This window comes from Spinacia oleracea, chromosome 6 (assembly GCF_020520425.1).
Source record: "Spinacia oleracea cultivar Varoflay chromosome 6, BTI_SOV_V1, whole genome shotgun sequence".
NCBI lineage: Eukaryota > Viridiplantae > Streptophyta > Magnoliopsida > Caryophyllales > Amaranthaceae > Spinacia > Spinacia oleracea.
The window spans coordinates 51,455,286-51,481,909 of NC_079492.1; the positions used below are offsets into that span (position 1 = coordinate 51,455,286).

Sequence of the window (26,624 nt, forward strand, 5' to 3'; positions counted from 1 at the left end):
ATTTACTTTAGAATTACTTTATGTTTATTTGGAAAAACGGAGTAGATAATTAGGTCATTTTGTTACTCTCATATGTCCGCCATTATCATTTTGTTCAATGCTTTATCAGTTAAATTAAAAAAAAAAAAGAAAAAGAGCTCCGTATGGAAGAGATGGCTCTGTTTAAGGCAGCAAGTGAGGGGGATATCCCCAAATTGCAGGAATTGATGGAAGAAAATCCGATGTTACTTGACAAGTATATGCCTCCCTTCACTAAAACTCCGCTCCATGTAGCTGCCTACTACGGAAAAGCAGATTTTGTTAAGGAGCTGCTGAAGCGTGCATCTGGGTTGGTAAAACAGCAAAACAACCGTGAAAATGGGCTGAACGCACTCCATATGGCCGCAGCTGAAGGTCATACTGAGGTTGCCAAGGTACTTTTAGATTTCGACCATAAGCTTGTCCTCAGCGGTGATACTGAAGGCTCAACACCCCTTCATTATGCTGCCTTCTATGGAAGGGTTGATGTTGTGCGATTATTACTGTCTAGCCGTCCTGAACTCGTTAATGATTTCAACTCAAAGGGTGAAACTCCTCTTCAAATCGCTGTTAAGAGCAGTCAACTTGATGTACTGAAGGTGTTCGATGAAAAGAAGGTTGGATTTTGCGACGATGATTCGGTTCAATTACTAGTTGAAACTAAAATCCAGGTATATGACTTTCGTTAGACTTATGTATAAGCTTTCGATCTAATCAAAATTTACTAAAGTGTGATTTTTATTTGAAGATCTACTTTTTGAAATTGCAAATCAGGCCCTTTATTTTCGACCAAACAAACATATAAATTCGGTTATTAATAGGTAAACGGAATGAAAAAATTCAACTGATCCTCGTGGATATTCAACCAATTTGAAGCACTGATACTCATGTCTCATCTCATCCTTGCAATGATATCCAAATAGTGACCATATTTCTCATACTTTGCCTTGTTGAATTCTCTTCTTAAATTGCTGTAAAATGTGACTGATGTTTTGACTCGAGTTAAGTCATGGATGAACGATGTGTTTGGATAAAACAGTAGAAAGGAAAGGAATAACACCAGGTACACCTCCAAATGTCTTCGATTTTGGAGGGATTGATTTCAAATCCATTTCTTGTTATCCGAACAAAGTGTAAGGAGGTTAAATTAGACAATGGTATTTCTTCTTTGGTGTGTAATTCAACAAGGCATAATCTGCATTTCTTGTTACCGTTATACGCAGGCACCTGGAGTGCTTCAAGCGTACTATCAAAATTTAGGCCAAAGTCATGTTGACACTGGCACTAACGTTCAGGAGAAATCTCAAGATAAGACAAGATATGAACAGAAGAAGAAGATTGGGAAGGAGGTGATGCTCATTGTAGGGATACTAATAGCAACATTGAGTTTTCAGGCACTGATGAGCCCTCCAGACTCGACAATGAAGGATGGTCGGATACATGGGAAGTCTTCTATCTTCTTCATGGCCTGCAACTCCATAAGTTTTTTTGCTAGTTGCTTTGGCATTTATGTTTCTTTAAGAGAGGATCCAACAATGATACTTTTCTGGGTCTCATCTTCCCTTGTTTGGACTGCTGCCAGTTACGTTTGTGTTCTGATATCTTTGATGAACAAGGTCGCTGTACATGATCTACTTGTCACAGCAGTACCATTGGTTGTACCCAGTGTGATCTTCAGCTTGTTAGTTTATTCTAAAACAGTAAGAAAGTTTTTCAAGGAAATTAAAAGATATGCACAAGGCTAATGCTTGGAGAATGCCAAACTTCGTCACTACAAAAGTGTACTAAAATCAAGACCATCGCTAGAACTGCAGAGGGTCGATCCCCATGGATGTGTTCATTTACAACTCCCTACTTAACTAGTATTAGATTTACTTTTGACATATGGAACATGTACTTTTTCCCTTAAGTCATAAAGTAAGGTATGTATATTACCCACAAAAAAAAGTAAGGTATGTATGTATTTTTAATCTTTTGCAATTTATGAAATATACGAAATACGAGTACTATTCTTACTCTGATTTTTTAGTGTATCGCTATTCGACGCCCGCCCACACTAAAATCACCCTATTATTTATAGCGAAAGTACAGAACTACCCTTACATAAATTTACCCCTCCCTTTTATTTATTTTACCCTTCTCACCTCACCTTTCCCTCACCTCTCTCTCAACCCCCCCTTGTCCCGGAAAATCGGCTCCCGAAAAATCTGATCGTAAGCTTCAATATAATGGAGGAGGTAAAAATGGTGTTTTTATTTATTTATTTTATTCATTTCTGGCGCACAAGATTTGCACCGTACACATGGTAGTGGCGTACAAATTTTGCACCGTGCACATGGAAGTGGCGCAAAATCTGTGCGTCAGTGACATGGAAATGGCGCACAGAATTTGCGCCACTTCCATGTGCACGGTGCAAAATCTGTGCGCCACTACCATGTGTACGGTGCAAATCTTGTTGTGATGTTATTGTGATGGCGGCGGAGATGGGATGAGATGGCCGACCGGAGTTGGGCTGAGATTGGCGGCGGCGTTGAGGGAGGGGTGCCGGCAGGAGGAAGGGATGGAGAGAGCAGAGGAGGAGAAGGGTGATGAGGGAGGGGGGTGAATTTTATTTTAAAGAGCAGAATCGTACTTTCACGTAATAACTTAGGGCGTTATTAACGGAACAGGGCGTCGAATACAAATACCCATTTTTTATGGTGTGAATGCCTGATGTTTCTCTATCTATTATAGCTGTATAATGTCAATTTTGGTGAGAAATTGAAGTACCAAATAGGTCCATTAAGGTAATTAATGTTACTTTGACTTAACACACCAAATATATGTTGGACATTATGATCATCTTACCATCACATAATTCCAACATTCGCCAGCATATATATAGGATGTAAACCTTTTGATATGATGCTAACTTCGTATGTAATATATAATCCGTTTCTTTTACTTGTAATACTTTATTTTTTATGTTTGTCAATTTATAACTTGAATAATTAATATTTTTAATAATTGATAAGTAAAAATTATAAAAATTGTTATCCACAAAATATTAAGGCGAATGTAACAAATTTTTACGTGAATAAGTTTTTTATAATGTATACGAAGTATATATATATCATCAAAAATAAACAAAGGATATTATGTGAATAATGCAAAAAATAAAGTATTGCAACCATTTTGAAACGGAGGAAGTACTCACCAGTCACCACTCCACAAAGACTCCCTCTGTATTTTTTTAGGAGTCACAAGTACTAATTCTGGTCGTATTTTTCTTAAAAGTCACATTTCATTTTTTAGTAACTTTTACACCCCACCTGTTTTTTTAGTACTCCCTCCGTCCCGGAATACTTGCACCACTTTCCTTATAAAGTCGTCCCAACTAGGACCGTTTCTATAAATGACAAATTTAAATTAATATTATACGAGTACTTATCTATGGACCCACCTATATCTCTACATCCTTAAAAAAAAAATTAAAAAGTGAGTCATTTTCCACTAACTTTTTAAAAAGTTGACACATTTTCCACTATCTATAATAAAAAAAGGTACCTCACTATCAACTATCATCTACAGAGTAATTAAATAATAAGTCAATTACGTTACATTAAATTCTGTGCCGGTTAAATCGAGAGTATTTCTTTATTTTTAACTACCCCACCTATAATATTATTATATTAAATTTAACCGAACTTTCTTAATATTTATACCGGTCAAAACATGACTAAAAAAAAAAAAAAAACTACAGCAGTAATTACGGAGCAAGGGGCGTAAGGGTAGGCGATCACCAACGCAGCCCAACAAACGAGCCGTAACTACATATAAAAGAGAATATATGATTTGAGCCTAAAACCCATTTAAATAGTGCTCTCTTTTCCAAAATTTCCTTTCATGTCCCTCCAGTTGTCTTCTTTCCCTTCCACCATTATTTTAATTTTTTTTTGGCAAATTTGCCAAAAAGGACCTTTTACAACTCAAATTTTGCGAGAAAGGACCTTATATAATTTTTTTTGTGAAAACACACCTTAAATTATTATTTTTTGCGAGAAATGACCTAAGGGAAGTTTCCGGCATTGATTGAGCTTTTCCGGTCATTGACTTGCACGTGAGCAGCACGTGTGGCTTACGTTGGCTAAAGACATAGATTTTCCCGAGTCTTGAATTTTCAAACTTGACTTTATTTCGATTTTTTTTTTCAACTTTAGGTTTTAAAGCTTAGAATTTTGGAGGAAAATTGGGTGTGATTAGCAAAATAAAGTCACACGTGCAAGTCAATGGCCGAAAAAGCTCAGTCAATGCCGGAAATTTACTTTTGGTTGTCTTTCGCAAAAAAAAATTACATTAAGGTGTGATTTCACAAAAAAAAAATTATATAAGGTCCTTTCTCGCAAAAAAATTTACGTTAAGGTGTGATTTCACAAAAAAAATTATATAAGGTCATTTCTCGCAAAATTTGAGTTATAAAAGGTCCTTTTTAACAAATTGGCCTTTTTTTTTTTCTCTTGTATGATACTCCGTATAATTACGTCTGGGTAGGTAGTTCTGTAGTACCCACGGCCCACCCCACCCCAACCCCTTTCCTATTTTAGTTCCTCCTTTTTTTGGACATGTGTCATCATTGATGGCATTGTTTACTTTTTGTTTTGCAGCCTTCGAATTCTATATAACGATTAAGTTGCTTGCTATCTGCTGGGGTGTTCCATGGATTAGGCTCATCTAATTATGGTTATACTTTAATTACTGCTATTTTGGTCACTATTTAATAAAGTAATCAAATCCTAAGTTTGTTTATACTTATTAAGGAATATTAAATTACTAATTTACATACTTTTTTCGAAAACGGGTTAGAAAAATATTACACTTTTAAAAAAAACAAAAAAGTGGTGACCCCACTGATTACCAATTGATTTTACTACTACTTCCTCCGTTTCTTAATACTGACACTGTTTTGATTGGACACGCTTGTCAATGCATAACTTTGACTACCAATATCTTTAACTACATATTATAAAAACTTATAAGAATATTAATAATTTGAATATATATATTAAGATTAAGCCAACAATATATTATATACTAACATTTGTTTTCATATACTAGAAATAAAATAGAGTCAAAGTGAATTATGTGAATAGTGCAAAAAGTCAAAACTGTACGAACATTAAGGGACATAGGGAGTACTACGTAATTTGGTAAGGCTAGACAAGCTCTTGGCTAGCCATTTTCTTAGGTGTCTAATTATCTTTCACTGTCTTCCTATTTTTAGAGCGAAATGGAGTAGAAGAAAATTAAATACTCCATCTCTTATATATTGTAATATATGGAGTAGTTTGTCACTTAAAGATCAAAAATAAGATATCGTTGTTTAGCATGGTATTATTTTTACTACTAGATTATATTGTGCACGGTCATTCTAAAATTATTATTTAATCATATTTTTTTATTAATTATTTTCCCCTTAAGCTCATGCATAATTAACAAATCTTGAATACACCCATTTAATTATCTAATATAAAATTTTCTTCCTACCACGCATTACATATTTAATACGTTTAATATGCTAATTTGATCAAAATATTTAGCAAGTACATTTTCCATTAATGATATACCAATTTGACTAAAATATTTCAAAAATAATTTTAAATAAATGATTATTATGTGCTATTTATTATTGTCATATTCTAGAATTCGATATGTTTTTTTTCGTACATAAACCGTTTATAAGAAATTTAAGAAAGTAAATAAGATATATTTTTTAGGATACATAAACCGGTTATAAGAAATGCATGAAAATAAATAAATAAGATACGTAATAAATTTTAGGAATATGTTTTTTGCGTGAAAAAATTGCACCAGAAAATAACATGTGACATTTCTGTGGCCTATTTTAGTATATACTACGAAGTACGTATTAATAGAAGTTTGAATTTTTTTTTTTTAACGTTTACTAATTTGAACACTATATTTTTTTTTCTCTTCTTTTATAAAATTATAGTGACTTATATTGATCAAACTTGATATTTACGTTTACACTGGACACCCCAGCAGATGGCAGGCAACAAATCCGTAAAATGTTTACTTGCAACACTTTTTTTATACTACGCTGCCTACGCATACTCCGTATTTCATTTTGTTTTATTTTGACCATCTATAACTTAAGAAAAAAAATTATTAATGTAAGCTCTCGTTAGTTTTGTCTTAATGTATATTTTTCAATAAGCATTTTTTGAAACTTTTACTTATCGATAATTGTTCAAGTTAAAAGAAACGGATGAAGTATTTCTTAAACAATTACTGAAATCAATTCAAGGAGTAAATCAGCATGGACACTATGAAAAGAAGGAAAATGATAAATCAAAGGAATAATTTCACTCCTTCCAAGGAAATTAACTTAAAAAAAATATGGATTTCCTTGGAATAAGTAAAATTTACCTTGGATTTATCACTTCCAAGAAAAGTACATGTAGCATGTAGTTAATTGACACTTTAATAATCCTTATCCAAATTTAATTTAAAAGTGTCTATAAATAGATAGATAATGAAGTCACAATTAATGTAGACGCAATATTTCGATTGTCTTTCCCCAACAAAGGATGACTGAAGAGCGACACCACTCGATCATTTTAAAGCAGGTATCTAAATATTATCTTCGATAATAGTTCCGTTTGTTTGAAGCATAAGCATTAAGTTTGCCTATGGCACAAGATAGTTACATGTTGGGTTTAAGTGACCGATAACCGGTGAAAAAGTCAACGAGGTGGTGATGAATTGATGATGATGATTGAATATATCGAGAGAGAGTACTGCCACGTAGGGACATATTATCGCCTACAACAGGTTTATGACCTGTTAGGCCCAATAAAAGTCGTTGGGTAGTAAATATGGGATTATTAAAAAAATATGTCGTAGGTGGGCTTAATAAAAGAAAATCGGCCAAAGGTTGGATTAATATTACCAAATTTTCCTTTAATAAGTAATAGCTTGTACATATTTACTTTTGCAATAAAATAGTTTTCCTCCTTTTAAAAGAGAAGTTGTTCCATCATATGAAAAACTTAAATTTTTATAGAACTATTACATTCTATTTTAAAAGCCACGTACAAAAAACACCGACAACAGTATGCACGCCACATGGAAAACTCATGGTACAAAAAATGAACCACACTGCACCATAATAAGGTAACTATTACAATCATACGTTACTTTTAGAGTTATCAGATAATATTGCATGTCACCACATGAGACCAGTACTGAAGACACTTATTCTACTTTTAAACACGTGTAAGAGAACATATCAAGGACAACTAGCTTTGGAGCCCGTTCAAAGAACGGGCAATTATATAGTGTTTGTTAAGCCGTTTTTTAAAGTGTTAATTTTATTGAGGGCTTGTGATTTTAGTTATAGTATATGATTTATATAGAGGTGGTCAAATTTCTAAGTTGATAAAATATATAAATTATATGGTGAATTAATATTAAGTGTTAAAAAAGGAGATGAAGTAGTTGAGGTTAATATGAATTCAATGGTGAATTGATGTTGGATGAGGAAGATGAAGTGGAAGATGTGTTGAAGTTGTGAAATGCTTCGTATAACAAAAAACAACATAAAAAATTAAAAAAAAAAATTAAAAAATTAAAAATCCATGGATGAAAGAAGGAGGTGACACGTATCATTTAACAAAAAAAATTAAAAATCCATGGTTGAAAGAAGGAGGTGACACGTGTTATCTAATCATGTATGGTTATCCTTTTTAAATACTAGGTATATATATAGATATGAATCTTACACATTATTTTTTTTATTTTTTTACTAATCGTTATTATATCTCTTACTAGAGCCTATAAATACAAAGATAAAAAATACTATGCTACCACCCACGTACTATCGAAAGCACAAAATCATAATAACATTAAATTATTACAACCTTTATTCATATAGTTTTTCTTTCACACCTAGCTAATGGCGGAATCACGTGAGTAATAGAGGTACATATCAAACTAATATTGTACGATGTTTTGATGCAACTAGGATTAATAACCTCGAGCAGAATTTGGAATCCACGCAATCACCAATGACGATATGAAAGCATATATAGATCTACACGAAATTCCAAATACCATTGGATCAACGATTTATAGAAACATCTACAACACGACTTGACCCTCCACAACAAAATGCTGCAAGACAAGCAATTAAGTTCCTTCAACAAACAAACAACATAAACGTTGAAGATTATAACTACTACCCACTAAAATTAGAAGAACATAACCATCAACAACTATTACAACAAATGTCAAACAATTTTACAAAACTTAAGTTGTAGAACATCTTCTTTTTACATATAATATGTAAATGTTTGTACTTAAAATAAAAAACCACAATATTGCACATATTTTTTCTGTATCTACAATTTCTAATAAAATAATGTTATTTATGTATATATAATAGTCCAACTTAGTAATATATCTATTATAAAAAAAGTAGTTTATCTTAGTAGTAGGCAAATAAACAGACAACGTACCATTGATAATGTATCTATTATCAACCAGGTTGACTGTTATTATCATTAACTAGCTCTTAAACCCGTTTTAAGAACGGGCAATTTATGGTTGTTAAATTGTCTTTTAAAATTTAATTTTTTTGGAGGGCTAGCTTGTATTTGAGTAGGAATATATGATTTAAAAGAGGTGAGAAATTTGAAGGTTAAAATAATATACTTCATAAAATTAAATTAAATGATGAAATTAATATTAAGTGTTAAAGAAAGAGATGAATTGGAAAAGATTGAATAATGATATATGAATTAAAATGGTAAATAGATGTTGAATGGAGAATATGAAGTGGAAAAGGTGCTAGAGTTAAAATGATGAATTAAAAAAGGGATGCCCACATGTCAAAAAATGATGCATGAAAAAAGGAGATGCCACATGTCATATATAGATTTATGGTTTTGCTTTTTAAATACTAGGTATAGATTTGTGAGTAAACAAATATTAATCGTTAATTTTCATGAAATTAAATGACGATTAAAGGACAAGTCAATAAACATTTTTAAGGATATTTTAACTAAAGTTATATTTAACATTACCTTTTGATCGATAACTCCTTTATGTTTTTTTGCTATTATTTTTGAGATAATATACGTACATATAGAGCAATAATATCTACTCCCTCTGTCCCTTAATACTCGCACCGTTTTGAGTTTTTGCACTATTCACATAATTCACTTTGACCCTATTTTATTTCTAATATATGAAAACAAATAATAGTATATAATATATTGTTGGCTTCATCTTAATATATATTTTCATAATATTGAAAAAAAATTACATTTTTATAATATGTAGTTTAAGATATTGGTGGTCAAAGATGTGCATTGGCAAACATGTCCAGTAAAAACGGTGCGAGTATTAAGGGATGAAGGGAGTATCAACTATTCCTTAGAGAAGCAACTTGAACCATTGATTAACCAAGTTGGCCCAACTAATAAAGAAAAAAGAGAGTAAAAAGATGTGGGTTCTTGACCACCCAAAACCCCCAATGGTCTGGCAGCTGCTACGAAGTAAGTAAGTAACCCCTCATGAGGACAGAAGAGGGTGTAATTTTCTTTTTTGGTGGGGCAATAATTTTGTTTTTGTAAGTCTAAAAAGTGGTGTGAAATGGAAATCGGGGTTTGTCCTCCTTTTTTTCCCCCTTCGACCATTACGGCATTACCCAACTTCCGTGTAAGGTTTTTCCACTTTGTTTTATGTTTATTTTTATTTTTTCTTTCTTTTTTGACTGGGGAAAAGGTGGTCGAAGGTTTTTTCTTTTTCTTTTTGTTTTATTTTTTATTTTTTATTTTTTATTTTTTATTTTTTATTTTTACTTTTTCTTTCTTTTTTAACTGGGGGAAAGGTGGTCGTGTAATATAGTCATCTAGTGTCAAGAAAGGAAGGGAAGGTCGGAAACTCGGAACACCACTGTTGAAAGACGAACAGAACAGTGACAGAAGTTGGTTTCGATCAGAGAGCTCCGTCTAGCAGTTGGTTTAATTTCCATTATTGTTTGAGATGTGGGTAAATTAGTAGTAATACAGTGGAACGGGAAGAAATTTGGTTGCAATCTCTCTGTGGACTTGAACACGTACAATGACAGACGCCGCCAACGACGGTGGTTTTAGTCCATTCAATATTACTAACACAGGAAGTGCTCCACCTGAACGCCTCAAGCGCTGGAGGGTAACTCTTTCTTCCATTTTCTTCTTCTTCTTTATATATTTTTTTAAAAAAGTTTAATTGAAGATTATAGCATATTCTAGTACATATATCTTAAATGCTCACAGTTTACAGTTACATTAGATCTATGACCATATTCAAAATTTAGTTGGATTTTTTGTGTTAAGCTAAGATAATTGGTAGGATTATGTTTTTAGAGGTTTAATTATCAAGGAAAAAAAGATTGATGCTTGATAACTGGATAGCTCAAGTTTTGGTTAAGTTGAGGCATTGTAACTGCATTTAATGCTTGACTGCTTTTCGTAGATTCCCTAATTCGTGAATATTCTTGTGTGCTATGATGATCGGACTTTTAGCTAGATACCCAAATTTGGTATAGATACTTATGACTTGAACACTTCAATTTTGTCTCCAAAAGGGAAAATTTATTACTTTCCTATTTAATACAAGTATATACTAGGACGTACTCCCTATTTAACAAAGAGAAGTGTCTTTGTTCCAGCATATCCATCAAATTTTAAGCATTTTCCCATGACTGAGTCTTATATTTGGATATATGTTCAAGTCTGACACTTGTGTTTTGTCTTGGTTGGATTTGTTGGGTTCAGCTAGTTGAGCTGATTAGCTGAATATGCTTTAGAAGCTTAAGATTTAAGGGAATGCTTAGTTTGGTGTAAAATGTTTTCGAGAAAAATGAATTTTCTTTTTTCATTCATCTTCTATTGTTTGTTTCGTTAAGGGGTAGAAAATAAGGCGGAAACCATTCTCTTCTCATCAATCCTCACCCATCCACTCTCATTTTTCTTTTCTTCTATGAACGTTCTTGTAAGAAACTAAACAAAGGAAAACTAGTTTAAACTGTATTTTCCCTTGAAAAATGTTATCCATGGCAATTTCTTTTCACTAAAAATGTTTCCATTAAACCAAATGGAATCTAAGAGGGACGTATAGAATTAATTATGACCAAAAGCTGGATTGTGGTTGAGTTGAGGCACTCGTCAACTTAGTGACGCAAGAACCAAGCAGTCACTACTTGTTGCAAGAAAAATATTGATTGACCATAGAAAACAGTTTGAGCTGATTATTTTTTTTACGCTACAGCAAGCAGCACTTGTTTTAAATGCTAGTCGGAGATTCCGTTATACCTTGAACTTGAAGAAAGAAGAGAATGAAAAGCACATCAGAGCGCATGTACAAGCTGTACGAATATGTTTTTGAACCCCTTCGGCCTTTCCCCCCCTCCTATTTGGCCACCCAATTTTTTATTTTTATTTGTCTATAACTCTATGTCTACAATTTAAACTTTCAGGCTGCAAATCTTTTCAACGGAGCTACAGAGGCAGTTATGTGTAATATGTTACTCCTACTATGTCCAGGATTTTATGTTTTGTTCATTCTCTCATCCTATGTTTTTTTTTATAGTTACAATAGAGTATCCCGATCTTCCACATGGTGGATATGGAGTTACGCCAGAGGTACTTGCTGATATGTCAAAAAACCATGATTTGTCCGAACTACAGAAATTCGGTGGGGTAAGTTATTTAGTACTTTGGAATGTTCTGTAAGATATAAAATTTGTTGTCAAACAGAACTCTTGACAGATTTTGAACTATTTCTTAAATTCATCTTAAAGATTTACTAATGATAAAAAAATGCATGATATCCAGAATGGGAAAAGCTCTATGCAATATAAAGAAACTGAACAACTAATGATTGTTTGAGGCTACTTCTCACTACCAATTTATATACCTTAGCTAAGATTATAGTCTGTTTGTATTATGGGTTTTGAGGGCCTTCTGCATAAAGGTGCTTAGAAGGTGATGCAGATAAAAGTAATCTGTGAATCATAAGGCATTATTTAAGACTTAGCTAATAATTATTCCTGCACTCTGGCTTTGTAAAAACTTATAATTTGTTTTTCATTTTTTAATTTAATATGCATTACATGTATTTGAATATTAGGTAACTGGGTTAGCAGAAAAGCTTAAATCCAATGTGGAGCAGGGGATCCCAGGGAATGATGAAGATATTTTGCAAAGGAAAAATGTATTTGGAACAAACACTTATGCTCAAAAGAAGGGGCGAACTTTTTGGGTTAGTTTTTTCCCAGAGGAACTTTGATTTGCTTGACAAATTTTAGTACTTCTATTTCTCAAATGAAGGATAATGAGATATGACATGTCCTGTAATTTTTCTTACTTGGTTTAGCGGTTCCTTTGGGAGGCTTGTTTAGATTTGACTTTATTAATATTGGTGGTAGCTGCTTTGGCATCTTTGGCTCTCGGTATCAGATCAGAGGTAAGTCTCAAACCTTGGAGGCAAAACTATATGTTTTTACTTATTTGAACTATGTGTTTGTTTAAAAATGGGGTGCACAATGAGTACACATAAACTACATATTGGTGTTTGGGCTATTGTGTATTTTCCAGTTCATGATTAAACTGCCTTAACCTTAAGGATATATTGTGGTTATGATTCTCGAAGAGAAATTGCTTGATGAACTGAATTGTTCTCTAATGCTCGATCAGCTCCAAGTTGTGATTGCTTAATTCTAAATGACCGTGCTTCAATTTTTCAAGTCCCTGCAGTAAGATAATGCACTTTGTTTTAAATTTTCACTGACAAAGTTTCTTATCATTCATCAATGCAATCTCTTTTTGGGGTTATAATTTTTATCTTTTTTTTGTCTTTGTTTTTGTTCTTTAGTTGTGGTTCATTTTCCTGTGCTTTCGAAATTCGAAACCCATTAACGAAGGTAAAGAAGAATTTTCAGATTGATATAAATTTCCATTTTCTTACCGCACTATCTCAGAGCAGTTTGCTATAAATAATCTCAAGACAAGGATTAATTTGTAGAAATATGCTACTTGTATGAGTTTCTGAGTTTTTAGAGCAAGCATTTTTATTTTTTATTTTTTATAAAGCAACTACATTTTATCAAGTTTTACTTGTTTTACATTACCAAATATTATCTACAATAGCTAATCTTGTTAATTGGGAGTGCTATTATAGTAAAAAAAATATGATATTAGGCACTTGTAGTTTATATTAGGCAGTTTTCAACATGTTAGCGTATCATTATTAACTGTTGTACATGCTCCGTTGGATTCCAAAAGTAATGAGTTGAAGACATGGAGCTTTTAATATTCGATCGATCTCATTAATTTTTGGATTTGGGATGACATACTGATGTAATTTTTCAACATGGACTAATTGAACAATTTATCCCAATTCAAAACCCCAACCTAAAAAGCCGAACAACTACCACAAACTTTTGTGGCTGAATTAGTTGATTCTAAACAATTCTGACATCTATTCCAGCTGCTCAAATAAAAAATTCAAATAGGTATCTTCTCTAAAAATACATACGAAGTAAACTAACTTTTTTTTTGATAACAGGAGTTGTTAGGTAGTTGTTTTCAGTAGGTCCTTCACAAAATTTCCGTAATATAATGAAATGATTTATTTGTTTACTATTTGATCTATATAATGTAGAGCTCAACACACCTTTGACATTATTTGAAATTTCTTTTTAAACTTTATGTTAATTTTAGCTGCTTTATTTTTACTTTTTCCTTGACATTGTGAAATTTGAAATTTGAAATTTTATCGTTTGGGTATATAAGTTATGTCATTTGGACCTGGGTACTCATGTCGGACACATATTTGTGTCCAAGTCCAACTCGAGTGTGAAAAAATTCAATGACTTTTGCCCAAAATGAATTGTTGTCCACGTCACTGTCGAAGTGTCGAGGATCAGACATGAAGAGTCAAGTAACGTAATATTATATATATAACTATATATTGGTTTTGATCTGTCACAGGGAATTAAACAAGGATGGTATGACGGTGGAAGCGTTATCTTTGCTGTTTTCCTTGTCATTGTTGTTACAGGTACTGTTTGTTTTCTTGTCAAAGATCAAGAATATGCCTATGCCTATCATTTTCTGTTGGGAAAATAAGAGAAAATAATAAAAATTAAGGACATACTAATGATGTAAGCTAAAAGCTTACATGCAGTGGAAGAATAGAAGAGAGAGAAAACAGAATGTAGAAGGTAGAGAGAGAGCTCAGAATATAGAAGAAGATAGAAGAAGACAGAGAGGAATTAGAGAAGTAGAATGTTGGAGATTATGATTATATTTAGACTGTAGCTAGCTATATAGTGCTGACTCTATAACAGAGTTAACAACAGAATCCTGAAACTAAACTAACAGACAACTACTTAATATTTGCGCACAACTAATCAACAACTCAAACTTTTTCCACCAAAAACATTATTTCTTCCTATAACACACTTTCCCCCTTTCTAAAAGACTTGTCCTCAAGTCTGCTCAACAACAAAACTAGGGTACTTAATTTCGAAAACTTCAGCATTCTCCCAGGTAGCCTCATACTCAGCATAGCCCTGCCATGCCATAGAACTAAATATTGAACAACAGCCCTATTCTGCTGCTTGACTGTTCTTCTTTCCAGAACGGCAGCAGGCTGTAGAACCACTGAAACATCTTTTCCATGAAACCAAGGTGGAACTTGAGCTGCAATAGGCAAGACCCCATAGAATTTCTTGCACAATGAAACATGAAATACATCATGAATCGTAGAGTCAGCTGGAAGTTTCAACTTATGCAACTTTACCCGTTTTTTTATTTTTTAATTTTTTTGTGGGGAAATTTAGTGTCATTTATTAATCATGGGACAAATTGTCTGATAAACACACGGAGCAACTTCTACAGGGCAGTGGTTATCCCAAACTTGTTCAACACCAAAAGGCACTAATCTAGCAAGGTGGTGGGGGACAAAGTTCCCATCCCTTTTAATACGTGACCAATTACTAAAATAAAAACTAGCACTTCCTGTTAGGATATAGTGCTAATTGTGCATAAATAATATATAATAAACGAATATATTATTCTTTTATATAATTTTTGATATGATTAACTCTTATTTTTACAATGCTTATATAGGTGTTGTAATTATGTAAACACCTTAAATAACTAACTTAAAAATGAATGATATTAAAATGAAATCAATAATAATTTAGTAATATCTAAATATAAATTCTTAATTTAGAGAGATTAAGGATGCTCTTTTATTTTTAACACTCCTCCTTGAAGAGCTTCCTTTGAATGCCAAGTTTTTCTCTTAATCGCTCAAAGCTTGCTTTCGGAAGTGCTTTTGTAAATATGTCAGCAATTTGTTCTTCAGAAGTACAATGGACAAGGCTGATCTTTCCTTCACTTTCAACTTCTCGGACAAAGTGATATTTTATTTTGATATGTTTTGTTTTTCGGTGAAGAACTGGATTCTTAGCTATAGCAATAGCAGATTTACTATCGCAGAATATCGTTGTGGGTTGTTTTTGAACTTCACCCATTTCAGCTAAAATTCTTCTAAGCCATATTGTCTGATTTGCGGCTGCACATACTGCAATATATTCAGCTTCTGCCGTAGATTGAGCCACAGTATCTTGCTTTTGGCTAAGCCAAGAAAATACGCCATTTCCTAGTGAAAACACGTATCCCGATGTACTTTTCATATCATCGATAGATCCAGCCCAATCACTGTCCGAATATCCAATTAGCTTCGAATTTTTATTTGGCGTATACCATATTCCATAATCCGAGGTTCCTTTTAGATAGCGAAGAACTCTCTTAATTGCTTGCAAATGTATTTGACTTGGTTTCTGCATAAATCTTGCTAACATGCTTACCGCGTACATCATATCTGGTCTTGTAGCAGTTAGGTATAATAAGCTTCCAATTATGCTTCTGTATTGTTTAATTGTTTAAGATCAGCATCTTCTGAATCATCTTCTTTGCTCAACTTCTCATTTTGAGCTAAAGGAGTGGATGCTGGTTTGCTATTTTCCATCTTAAACTTTCTTAAGATGTTTTGTGCATATTTCTTTTGACTTATGAAGATCCCTTCTTCTGTTTGCTTAATCTCCATGCCCAGAAAATAGTTCATTAAGCCAAGATCAGTCATTTCAAATTGATTCATCATTTCTTGCTTAAACGCTTCTATCATAGATAAATCATTCCCAGTAATGATTAGGTCATCCACATAAAGAGATAAGATGATAATGCGTGACCCATCTTTCTTTATGTATAAGGTTGCTTCATTAGGACTCTTCTTGAAACCTTGTTGAGTAAAGTAACCATCAATTCTACTATACCAAGCTCGCGGAGCTTGCTTGAGCCCGTATAGAGCTTTCTTCAATCTCAATACTTTATCTTCTTTTCCTTCCACGACAAAACCAAGAGGTTGTTCAACATAGATCTCTTCTTGAAGAAATCCATTTAGAAAGGCAGATTTAACATCTAGTTGATAAATTTTCCATTTTCGCTGTGAAGCTAAAGCAAGAATTACTCTAACTGTATCTTGTCTTGATACTGGAGCAAATGTTTCATTATAATCAATGCCAAATTGTTGTGAATATCCTTTAGCTACCAGTCTGGCTTTGTGCTTTTGAATTGAACCATCTGGATTGAGTTTTGTTTTGTATATCCATTTTACACCAATGACATCTTTGTTAGGTGGCTTATTTTGCAATTCCCATGTTTGGTTTTTCTCAATCATGCGAATTTCTTCTTTCATAGCAGCTCTCCATTGTTCAAGTTGAGAGGCTTGCTCATAATTAACTGGTTCATGTGTAACGTGACAACAAAACTCACATTGTTCTAGATCAAGATCTGGAATTCTTTCAGTAGTGTCATATATGTCTGAAATTCTTCGAGTCCTTCTAGGAGGTGATTCTGCAGAAGTATCATACTCATGTATGTGAGAGTCGGGTTCATTTGAATTATTACCGGTCTCCTCCTGCGAATGTTGACTTGTCTGGTCATTCGGAGTTGGTATCTGTGGTGTAGGACGATCTTGTTGGAATGTTGGTGTTGTAACGTACCTTCTTTCAATGTCATTTTGCTCCCAATTCCATGTAGCATTTTCACTAAAGACTACGTCTCTACTAACTTGAACTTTATGGGTATATGGATTATATACCCTATATCCTTTAGACTGAGAGCTATAGCCGAGGAAAATACCTTTTTCGGCTTTATCATCAAGTTTATGACGTTTTTGCTCAGGGATATGAGTATAACATACGCATCCAAACACCCTTAAATGACTTACTGATGGTTGATATCCAGTCCATGCTTCAATTGGCGTTCGACCTTCTATTGCTTTTGTTAAGAGTCGATTTTGAAGATGTACAGACTGCTTCTGCCCAAAACTTGTTAGGCATTTCCTTATCCTTGAGCATTGATCTTGCCATCTCCATTACAGTTCTATTCTTTCTTTTGGTTACACCATTTTGTTGCGGTGTATACGGAACGGTAAGTTGATGATGTATACCTTCCTCATCACAAAATTTTTTGAACTCTAATGAGGTATATTCCTTTCCATTGTCGCTTCTAAGATTCATTATTTGTAAAGAATTTTCTTGCTCGACATAGTTCTTGAATTTATTAAATATTTTAAAAACTTCAGAACGATCTTTCATGAAGTATACCCATGTCATTCGAGAAAAATCATCAATGAACAAGATGAAATATTTGCTATCATCCAAAGAAAGAGTTCTCATTGGACCACATACATCTGTATGCACGAGCTCCAATTTCTTTGTTGCTCTTCGTGCAAGTCCCTTTGGAAATGGTTGCCTTGTCATTTTTCCTAATTGACAACCATTGCAGACAACATTTATATTTGAGATAGTTGGTATACCTTTCACCATATTTTTCTGTGAAAGAAGTTTTAGATTTTGGAAATTACTATGACCAAAACGCTTGTGCCATAGCCATGTAACTTCATCTCCTTGTGCTTGTAATACCTTTTCGTTCCTGCATATTGCCAATTCAAAGGAAAACATTTTTGTTGCATTTTAACATTAGCAACTTGATTTCTTTGCGGGTCCAATATTGCACATGATTCATCCTTAAAATGGACGGAATATCCATTCTGAATCATCTGAGGAACACTAAGCAAATTTTGATTTAAACTAGGGACATAAAGAACATCTTTTATCAATTTTGTTCCTAGCTTTGTCTTAACTGCGATTGTACCTTTGCCTTCGGATTTCACCATTGCACCGTTACCCATTTTGATAGGGATTTTAACGGATGTGTCAATGTAGGTAAAAATATCAGATCGCTTGGTCATATGATTTGTGCATCCACTATCTATTAGCCAATCATCTCTTTTATTACTATCGTTTTGATTAGCATAAAAGAGATATCCTTCTTCATCAATTGTCTCTGACACACTCGCTTGTTGCTTTTTAAACCTGCATTCGTTTTCTGTATGACCAAATTTCTTGCAATAATTGCATTGAGGTTTTCCCTTGTGCCAACAATTCTTTTCTTCATGATTTGTATTTTTGCAAATTTTACAAGGAGGAAATTTACCTTTTCGATCTCTCTCCTTATTGTTGTATGAATTATTTTGCTTGAAATTTCCTCTTGAGTTGTGAGATTTTGAAGACGAGGGTCTATGTCTTGATTGAAAGGCTCCTTCTGGATCCTCTTGTGATGTTTCATTATCCCTAATAGTCATTTTTTGTTCATGACTTCGTAGAGAACCAAGAAAGTCCACGAGAGATAATGTTGTGAGATCTTTTGCCTCTTCAATTATTTGTACAACTGTGTTGAACCTTTTTGACAAGGTTAATAACATTTTCTGCACCACTCGTTGATTAGTTATGTTTTCACCCATGGCTGTTAATTGATTAACGAGCTCTATTACTCTTGAAGAGTAATCTTTTATGCTTTCATCTTTTCCCATTTTTAAATGATCAAACTCAAGCTGAAGCGATTGTAATTTGACCGCCTTCATTTACTCGGTTCTTTGAAATTCGTTTTTCAAGGTATCCCATGCTTGTTTTGCTGATGTAGCATTCATTATTCGAGGGAATACTGAGTCCGTGGTAGCTAGATGAATTTTGGCTAATGCTTCTGCATCTTTTTTCGGCCAATCAATTGCTCCTACAACTGTTTCTCCTTCTGTTTGTTGTGTTTCCGGTATGCCGGTTTCAACAACTTCCCATATTCCAAAAGCACGTAAAACAGCCTTCATTCGAATGCTCCAATATTCATAATTGTCACCATTGAATAATGGAACAACCTGTTGTTGGTTTGTGCTAGAAAATGCCATATTTTTTATTTTTTTTGTGAAAATAATATTTTTATTTTATATTATTATCATGCGGAAATCGTGCTCTAGCCTTCTTGATCGTTATAGCTCTGATACCACTGTTAGGATATAGTGCTAATTGTGCATAAATAATATATAATAAACGAATATATTATTCTTTTATATAATTTTTGATATGATTAACTCTTATTTTTACAATGCTTATATAGGTGTTGTAATTATGTAAACACCTTAAATAACTAACTTAAAAATGAATGATATTAAAATGAAATCAATAATAATTTAGTAATATCTAAATATAAATTCTTAATTTAGAGAGATTAAGGATGCTCTTTTATTTTTAACACTTCCAACGCAATAACAGCCGTCCAATGACCTCTAACTCTTCTTGAAGCCGAGAACATCACCTCTCCTTTGTAGTTCCTAGCTACTACTCCCAATCCAATCCAGCCATGCTCTCCAAGATAGGCACCACAGTTGAGTTTAACAAAATCAAGAGGGGGAGGTAACCATACCTTAGAGCTGTGTTTTGGGAGAGTCGGACCATAAATGCGGGATGCACATAGTCCTACATCATTAGCAAGCCGACTTTGCCAGTTCTATTGAGCACTTGAAATGGTCCAAAGTTCTTCCAAGCTAGCTTTTGATTGACCCTCTTCTGAACTGACCGCTGCTGATATGGTCGTAGTTTCAACCAGACCCAGTCACCTACTTTGAATGACCTTTCTGATTTGCGTTTATCGCCTGTACCTTTATCCTTGACTGAGATCTAGTCAGCTGAAATTTCAACTCTTCAACCATAGCTTCCCTCTTAAGCATACTTCTATCCACCACTTCCAATACTCCTCGAAACAAGAGTCTACAGTAAATGAGAACATAAAAAAGAACGGAGGGAATACTTAATATTGGCGCCCAATTAATCAACAACTCACAGCTTTTCCCGCTGGAAACATTATTATAAGTTCTTCATGCTCCATAAAACATAGTATAAAAATATCTTATAATTAATTTTTTTAACAGATATATAGTAGATGGATATATTGATTGATGGAGGGAGTACCGAAATCGGTTTCGGTACTGTCACTCATTGGAGCTTGAATATGACCCAAATTATATTAAGCTAATCGTTTTTTTTTTTTTTTTTTTTTTTTTAAATGGTTATTTGTTGGGTGTTATTACTCCCTCCGTCCCAAATTACTCGTTACACACACTTTTGCACAAAGTTTTAGGTGATAAGTGGTATTTTTGGTTATCAATTGTTATTTTATTGAAAAAGTAAATGTGATAGGAGTTAGTGGGATATTTTTCTAAATTGAATGAGAGAGGGTGTGGGGACAAGAAAAAATTTAGTGGGAAGAGAGAGATTATAATAATTGTGGGGTCATTCTTAATTTAGAAGTGTAACAACTAATTTGAGACGGACGAAAAAAGAAAGTGTAACAAGTAATCTGGGACGGAGGGAGTATTATTTTTTCAAATAATGAAAATGTGAATTTTATTTCTTTCCCCTATCTTGTAGCCATCAGTGATTACCAACAATATCTCCAGTTACGGGATCTACGGAATCTGAATGGTCAGGAAAGGAATATACATTATGAGGTATTTAAATGTTTGTATTTTTTTTTCCTAAATATCACTTCTCTTAAAGTTCTTGCCATTTCCTTTTTGGGACGTTTTCCAATGCATGTTTATATCATTAATTACATGTTAGTTTAAATTAAAAAGTTTTTACATTATTAAAGTAATCATTAAGATGTATCAAAAAGATCTTCTTATATACTGAAAAGAAGTTAGATGATTATCTTTAATTGTGAATAGTGAAATGATTTCAAATAGCAGGAACAAAAATAATTACAAGGAGTAACACCAAGCAACTCAAGCTTAAGAGTATCCTCATTGTATTTTTCCCCTTTTCACTAGACTGTTGTATGTTAGGAAAATAATTGCCTTGAGGTTGCTGTTAACCATGTCTTATATGTGCGCGCGCAGATTACCCGAGGGGGTAGAAGGGTGATGTCTTCAATCTTTGACATTATTGTTGGAGATGTTATACATCTTAAAGTTGGTGATCAGGTGAATGTGTTTTTTTTTTTTAATCTTCGTTTGTTATGATGGATGCAATAAAGATAACGAAGAACAAAGATAAAGAACAAAGAACATGCGCTAGTTTATGTTCAAGGAGTGAAATTTTTTATTGCTCTTGAAGAATTACAGATTACGGTATAAGGCTAGGTTATGACATAGAAATTTTATATAACACTGCCAAAACAAATGCGGAAAAAGTCCAAGAAAATAGGCAAAACCCATAATCTCTATTCTATAAAGGACTCTGCAATCTTTGACTTTTTGGTGGCCCCCTATGAAATATCTATTAACTCTTACTAAAGTGTTAAATTTGTTTAAATGAAAAATATATAAATTATTCGTCTATTTCTATATAAAAAAAGAAGTTATTTTGTCAAAAATATAGCTTATTTCCTTTTATCTAAGAAACTAAATCCTCCGTATGACCTTTGTTTTATAAAATTACAGTTCTCATATAAAATATTACGTGCATGCATAAACACTAGTAACAAATACAATAGAATTCGAAGTCGTACAGAACAGGCCTAAACAGCGAGACCGTGTGCTGGACAGTTCGTCAGGACTATTCTAACATCATGTTTGCCTCTGTGTTTCACGTGTATGCTTATTGGCCTTGATTATGTTTAGGTGCCTGCTGATGGAGTGCTAATATCTGGTTATTCTCTTGCAATTGATGAGTCGAGTATCACCGGAGTGGCTAAAATTGTAAGCTTCTTCCTATTGCTAGTCCTTGATACATGACATGAAAGTGCTAAACCTCATTCCAATTTACGAACCTCGTGAACTGGTTTATTTTGTAGATTACCATGGGTTCAAAGACACCCTTCCTAACGTCTGGTTGCAAAGTAGCTGATGGGTTCGGTACTATGCTGGTAAATTTTGAACTCTTATTTGTATGTAAGCTCAGCAGGTGTAGTTCAAAAACTGCACTGTGATTCTTTTTGGATAACAGCCTTATGTTTAAATTATGAATGTTTTTTTTCCCCATTATGCTAGCTTTCATGATGCATTTTACCCTATAATCCTGACATTTGAACTGTGTTGATGTGGTGAACTCAAAATTACTCTTATCCTTTTCTCCTTTTCTTTTTTGGGGGACGGGTGTCTCTATGATACAAAGAAAAGAAAAGATGAATTTCGTTCAAAGCGATTGTTGTAGTTTCTAGGACTATTTAGTTTATCGTTAACGAACTACCTTGAGTATCTACTATCGCTCTCTGTAATTTGCTCATGACTGTGCGAGTTTTCTTTTACGATGGGCTGCTTATTCCTGAAAGATGACTGGTACAATATGGAACAGAGGGAGTATTTCTTTATATTAATGAATAGCTTTAAAATTGTGAGTGCAGATAGAGGATGCTTCTAATATAGGGATAAGTAGGAACACTATTTCTTTTCCTGAGAATCCCAATCAAGTCCATTACTATCTATTCTCTACATTGGCATTGTATGCTTCCGGCATTATTTTCCTTGGATTGGTGCTGCAAGTCTGCAGCTTGATTTCATGTCTTGTATTCCAATATGTGTTGCTGTTATCTCAGGCCAAAAATTACTTTAGTTCAATCCTTGAGTAGTGGTATCCTTGACAAGTTGTGATCTGTAATGTGAGAGGACTCATAGTGTTATGCTATAGAATAAGCCTGCAAATGTATCTTTATAAGTTTTAATTGAGAAACAGATAAGAAAATAGGGGACTGATAGTGTTGTATTATTGATGCAATTAAATCATCAATTGAGAACCCATGCCTCACACCTCATAGTCGCTGGAAACCATAGAAAAAAAACGCGGATGCGGTCGCGTTCACGGTAACGGTCGCGTTGTCGCGGAAACCGCTTGTAAGGAAGAATAGAACGGATCGCGGATGACGCGGTGTGAATTTTTTGAAAAAAACCCCATTAACATGTCTAAGCCTTATTATTATATTTTTGGTCTAAAAAGCATTATATCAACACAATATAACCAAATCTATCTTAATATGAGTGAGTATTATTTTCTGTGAACAAATAAGCACTCGAAATATCATTTTTTATAAACTACATAACTAATTACATAAAAATTTTTGGTCAATTTATGTAAAAGAACGGTGTAACGGAGAAAAAAACGTCTAATGCGGCGAGTAGGGGTGTGCAAAAATATCCGATCCGAAATATCCGATCCGAAAATCCGTTATCCGATCCGAAATTTTGGATATCCGATCCGAATTTAAGGTTTCGGATATTTCGGATTGGATATCCGAAAAAAATATCGGATTTTCGGATCGGATACGGATCAAGCTTTTTCCCTTATCGGATATCCGAAATATCCGCAATATTTTAAAACTTAAAAGAAAATGTTAATTTCTTTTGGGCGGTGGGCTTCAGTTTGAATTTTGAACTCCATTTTCTTTCTTTCTCGCACACAACTCTCTTCCTCTACCCTGCTCTTACCCTAATTTCCCTCAGCCGCCCAAGCACCCACCACCTACTCACCCACAGCCACAGCAGCCGCAGGCAGTGGCACCCACCCACCGCGACGCTACATACCAGTCACTCTCGAGTCTCAAGTCTCTCACTGTCGATCCCTCGCACTCTCGCGGACTCACGGCTCCGCTCGGCGCAACAGTCACCAATTCACCATCCCACTCTCACCGACCGGCGACAAGATGGAGTCACGATTTTCTCTATTTTAATTCAATGAATTAAATAATTTGTGTATTGCTCTTGTGTTTAATTTCATTTCGATTTGCATTTTGATGGAGTATAAATTGATGTTGATGCACGGTACTCAGTTTTGATTTTGATGTCGAATTTGGTAACAATTATTTAGCAAGAATCCAGATGAGAAAATGCATTGAAAGTGGAAAATACAATTATGTTTTATAGGCGATTATTTTGATTTTTGAATTTCGAATCGGATTCGGATATTTCGGATATCCGATCCGAAATATCCGATCCGAAAATTTCGGATATCCGAAATTATCGGATCGGATTCGGATTAGAATTTCCTGATCCGAAAATTTCGGATATCCGAAATTTCGGATCGGATCGGATCCGATATCCGAAACTGCACACCCCTAGCGGCGAATCACTGTTACGTAACGGACGACGCGGGGAGAAAGACGTGATTTTTGTCAAACCGTAACGTAACGAGTTTTCGCGTAACGGCAAATCCAAAATAGGTTACATAACGGCCGTTACGTAACGGAACGGCCGAGTTTTAATTCCATGCTGGAAACTCAAGAAGAAAGAGAAAAATATCACAAAATGAAGTAATTATTTCTCACAACTCATTTCTATTTATACTTCCACCGCAACAAACTCTCCACAACTTCACTGAATATTCCCAACTTCATGCCTAAGGCATCTTCAAACTGAATCTTAGTTTTAAAAGGCGTTGGGCGCACCAAAGCGCACGCTTCTCTTTGTAGGCTAGGCGCACTTGTTCGTTTCTTAAAAATATTCTAATAATAAAACATTATTGCTATACTAATATTTTAAAACACACAAACTTATATGTCATCTTTTAAAAACTCTATTTATTTAAAATAAAGATAATAAATGTCTCTTCTTAAATTTTAATTTGAAAACTCTTTGTATTCATAACCTCTCTTCTTCATTTTCAACTTTCCATCAACATTTTTGTTACTCTTTCAGATTCTTTTTGAGGGGAAGGTAGAGCTGCCATTTTATTAATTATTATTCTTTCAGACAAGTGTTAAATGAATTGGTTTCCGAATACCAAATCCATATGAACATAATTGTAAAATACACGTAACCCGTGCGTCGCACGGGCAAAAAACTAGTATAATAAATGTACCAATATGCTTAATTTTACATCAATACTAATGCTGAAAGGAAATAAAGCAACCACTATACTATATAGAGTGTCCACATGCGTGTAAGTGTGTGATGGAAAACAGTAAAAAGAACACTGGCAGTCTAAACTAGATTAAAAAAAAGAGGAAAAGGGGGAAAAGTTAACATAGCCTAACACGTGTTCACTGACACAAATAAAGGAAATATTAAAATACTAGATTAGATCCCGCATTGGCACGGATTCTAAACTTATTATTTGACCATTTTAAAAAAAATATTTAACTGAAATATTTCTCCTCCTAAAACTACTGCATACTTAATAAATCTTGAAAGTACTCATTTAATCATCTAATATGCATTTTCTGTCTACTATATGTCACATATTTTATATGGTTAATACGTTAATTTCACCAAAATATTGAGTAAATATATTTTATTATTAATATACCGATTTAACTAAATATCGCGGTGTACCAAAAAATCATTTAGCAAATTATTATTACGTGATATTTATTAGTGTCATAATCTATTAATCAATATTCCATAATAACATTTTACACATTTTGCAAAAATTGTTAGAAAATAAAGTATAAAAAAAAGTAGAGATGTTTTTCTTAGGAAAAGAGTTTTTGGCGAGAAAGGTTTGTACCAGGGAGTGACATGTGTCATTCCTAGTGTCGGTTTTAGTATAACGTTATGGATAGTACTACAGTAGGATAAAAAAAATACCTTTTAATCTCCTTTTGCTTGGGTAATAGGGATGTGGTGGGTCTAGTCACTTTCACCTTTTTCTTTCAAACATTTCACATAATCTCTCTCGTTAGAAAAAAATAGTACACTAACATGCTTCTGTCGCCAAGCGCCTCAGGACAAAGCTCATAAAAGCGCGCGAATAAAAGCGTGTTCAATACGCGTATTGTACTGGCCTACGCTTCGACAGTGTGAAGCGTTTTAGCTTGTTCCCCAGGTCCCGTGCTAAAGCGCGCCAAGTCCCGCTTTTAAAAACTAAGAAGTGAATGTTTTGACACACTAGGCTGCATTTTCCATAGTGCTCTGTTGCTTTCGTCTTGCATATATCTGGCTACCGGAGGCTTTGGAAGATTCACTACTCCCTCCCTATTTTAATATGAGTTACACTTTAGCCGGCAAATAGTTTTAGGAGGTTTGTGTTGAATATAATAAAAAAAACTAATTGCAAGTGGGGTAGTTGGTATATTATTTATTGTAAGAAATTGATAGTGGGTGCATTATTTATTGTGGGAAAAAGAGGATGAAAGTAAGTGTGGGGACAATGGGAGGGAAAAAAATATTAATATATTGGGAGTGGAGACCACGAGGTATAGAAGAAATATTAAAGTAATAGA

At 33.8% G+C, this 26,624-nt stretch overlaps 2 protein-coding genes across 6 annotated transcripts in view; both read left to right on the forward strand.

Annotated features, from left to right (window-relative positions):
* LOC110799304 (ankyrin repeat-containing protein NPR4) lies at positions 1 to 2,039 on the forward strand. The gene is made up of 2 exons (XM_022004540.2): positions 1 to 689; positions 1,242 to 2,039. Exons 1-2 carry the CDS (start codon positions 144 to 146, stop codon positions 1,761 to 1,763), a joined length of 1,068 nt encoding a protein of 355 aa, XP_021860232.1. The 5' UTR covers positions 1 to 143; the 3' UTR covers positions 1,764 to 2,039.
* A 7,638-nt stretch (positions 2,040 to 9,677) lies between these two features.
* Positions 9,678 to 26,624, forward strand: part of LOC110799299 (calcium-transporting ATPase 8, plasma membrane-type) — a 40,194-nt gene continuing 23,247 nt past the window's right edge. Inside the window, exons 1-11 of one of the 5 annotated variants that reach the window (XM_022004530.2) lie at positions 9,680 to 10,233; positions 11,332 to 11,430; positions 11,540 to 11,579; positions 11,653 to 11,762; positions 12,193 to 12,324; positions 12,439 to 12,528; positions 14,055 to 14,124; positions 20,900 to 20,979; positions 21,370 to 21,453; positions 22,093 to 22,170; positions 22,266 to 22,337. In XM_022004530.2, coding sequence (XP_021860222.1) covers positions 10,144 to 10,233; positions 11,332 to 11,430; positions 11,540 to 11,579; positions 11,653 to 11,762; positions 12,193 to 12,324; positions 12,439 to 12,528; positions 14,055 to 14,124; positions 20,900 to 20,979; positions 21,370 to 21,453; positions 22,093 to 22,170; positions 22,266 to 22,337 — 945 coding nt within the window. In that variant the 5' untranslated portion in view covers positions 9,680 to 10,143. Of the gene's footprint in view, positions 10,234 to 11,331; positions 11,431 to 11,539; positions 11,580 to 11,652; positions 11,763 to 12,192; positions 12,325 to 12,438; positions 12,529 to 12,758; positions 12,818 to 12,936; positions 12,986 to 14,054; positions 14,125 to 20,899; positions 20,980 to 21,369; positions 21,454 to 22,092; positions 22,171 to 22,265; positions 22,338 to 26,624 lie in introns of those variants that run through there. The other 4 variants (XM_022004531.2, XM_022004532.2, XM_022004533.2 and 1 more) reach the window with 4 other exon arrangements.

Excerpts from the sequence above, each read along its gene's own strand:
- LOC110799304 (XM_022004540.2), top strand. The coding sequence starts at position 144 with ATGGAAGAGATGGCTCTGTTTAAGGCAGCAAGTGAGGGGGATATCCCC. Across the intron at positions 690-1,241 it reads TAGTTGAAACTAAAATCCAG|GCACCTGGAGTGCTTCAAGC; the intron begins GTATATGACTTT and ends CGTTATACGCAG.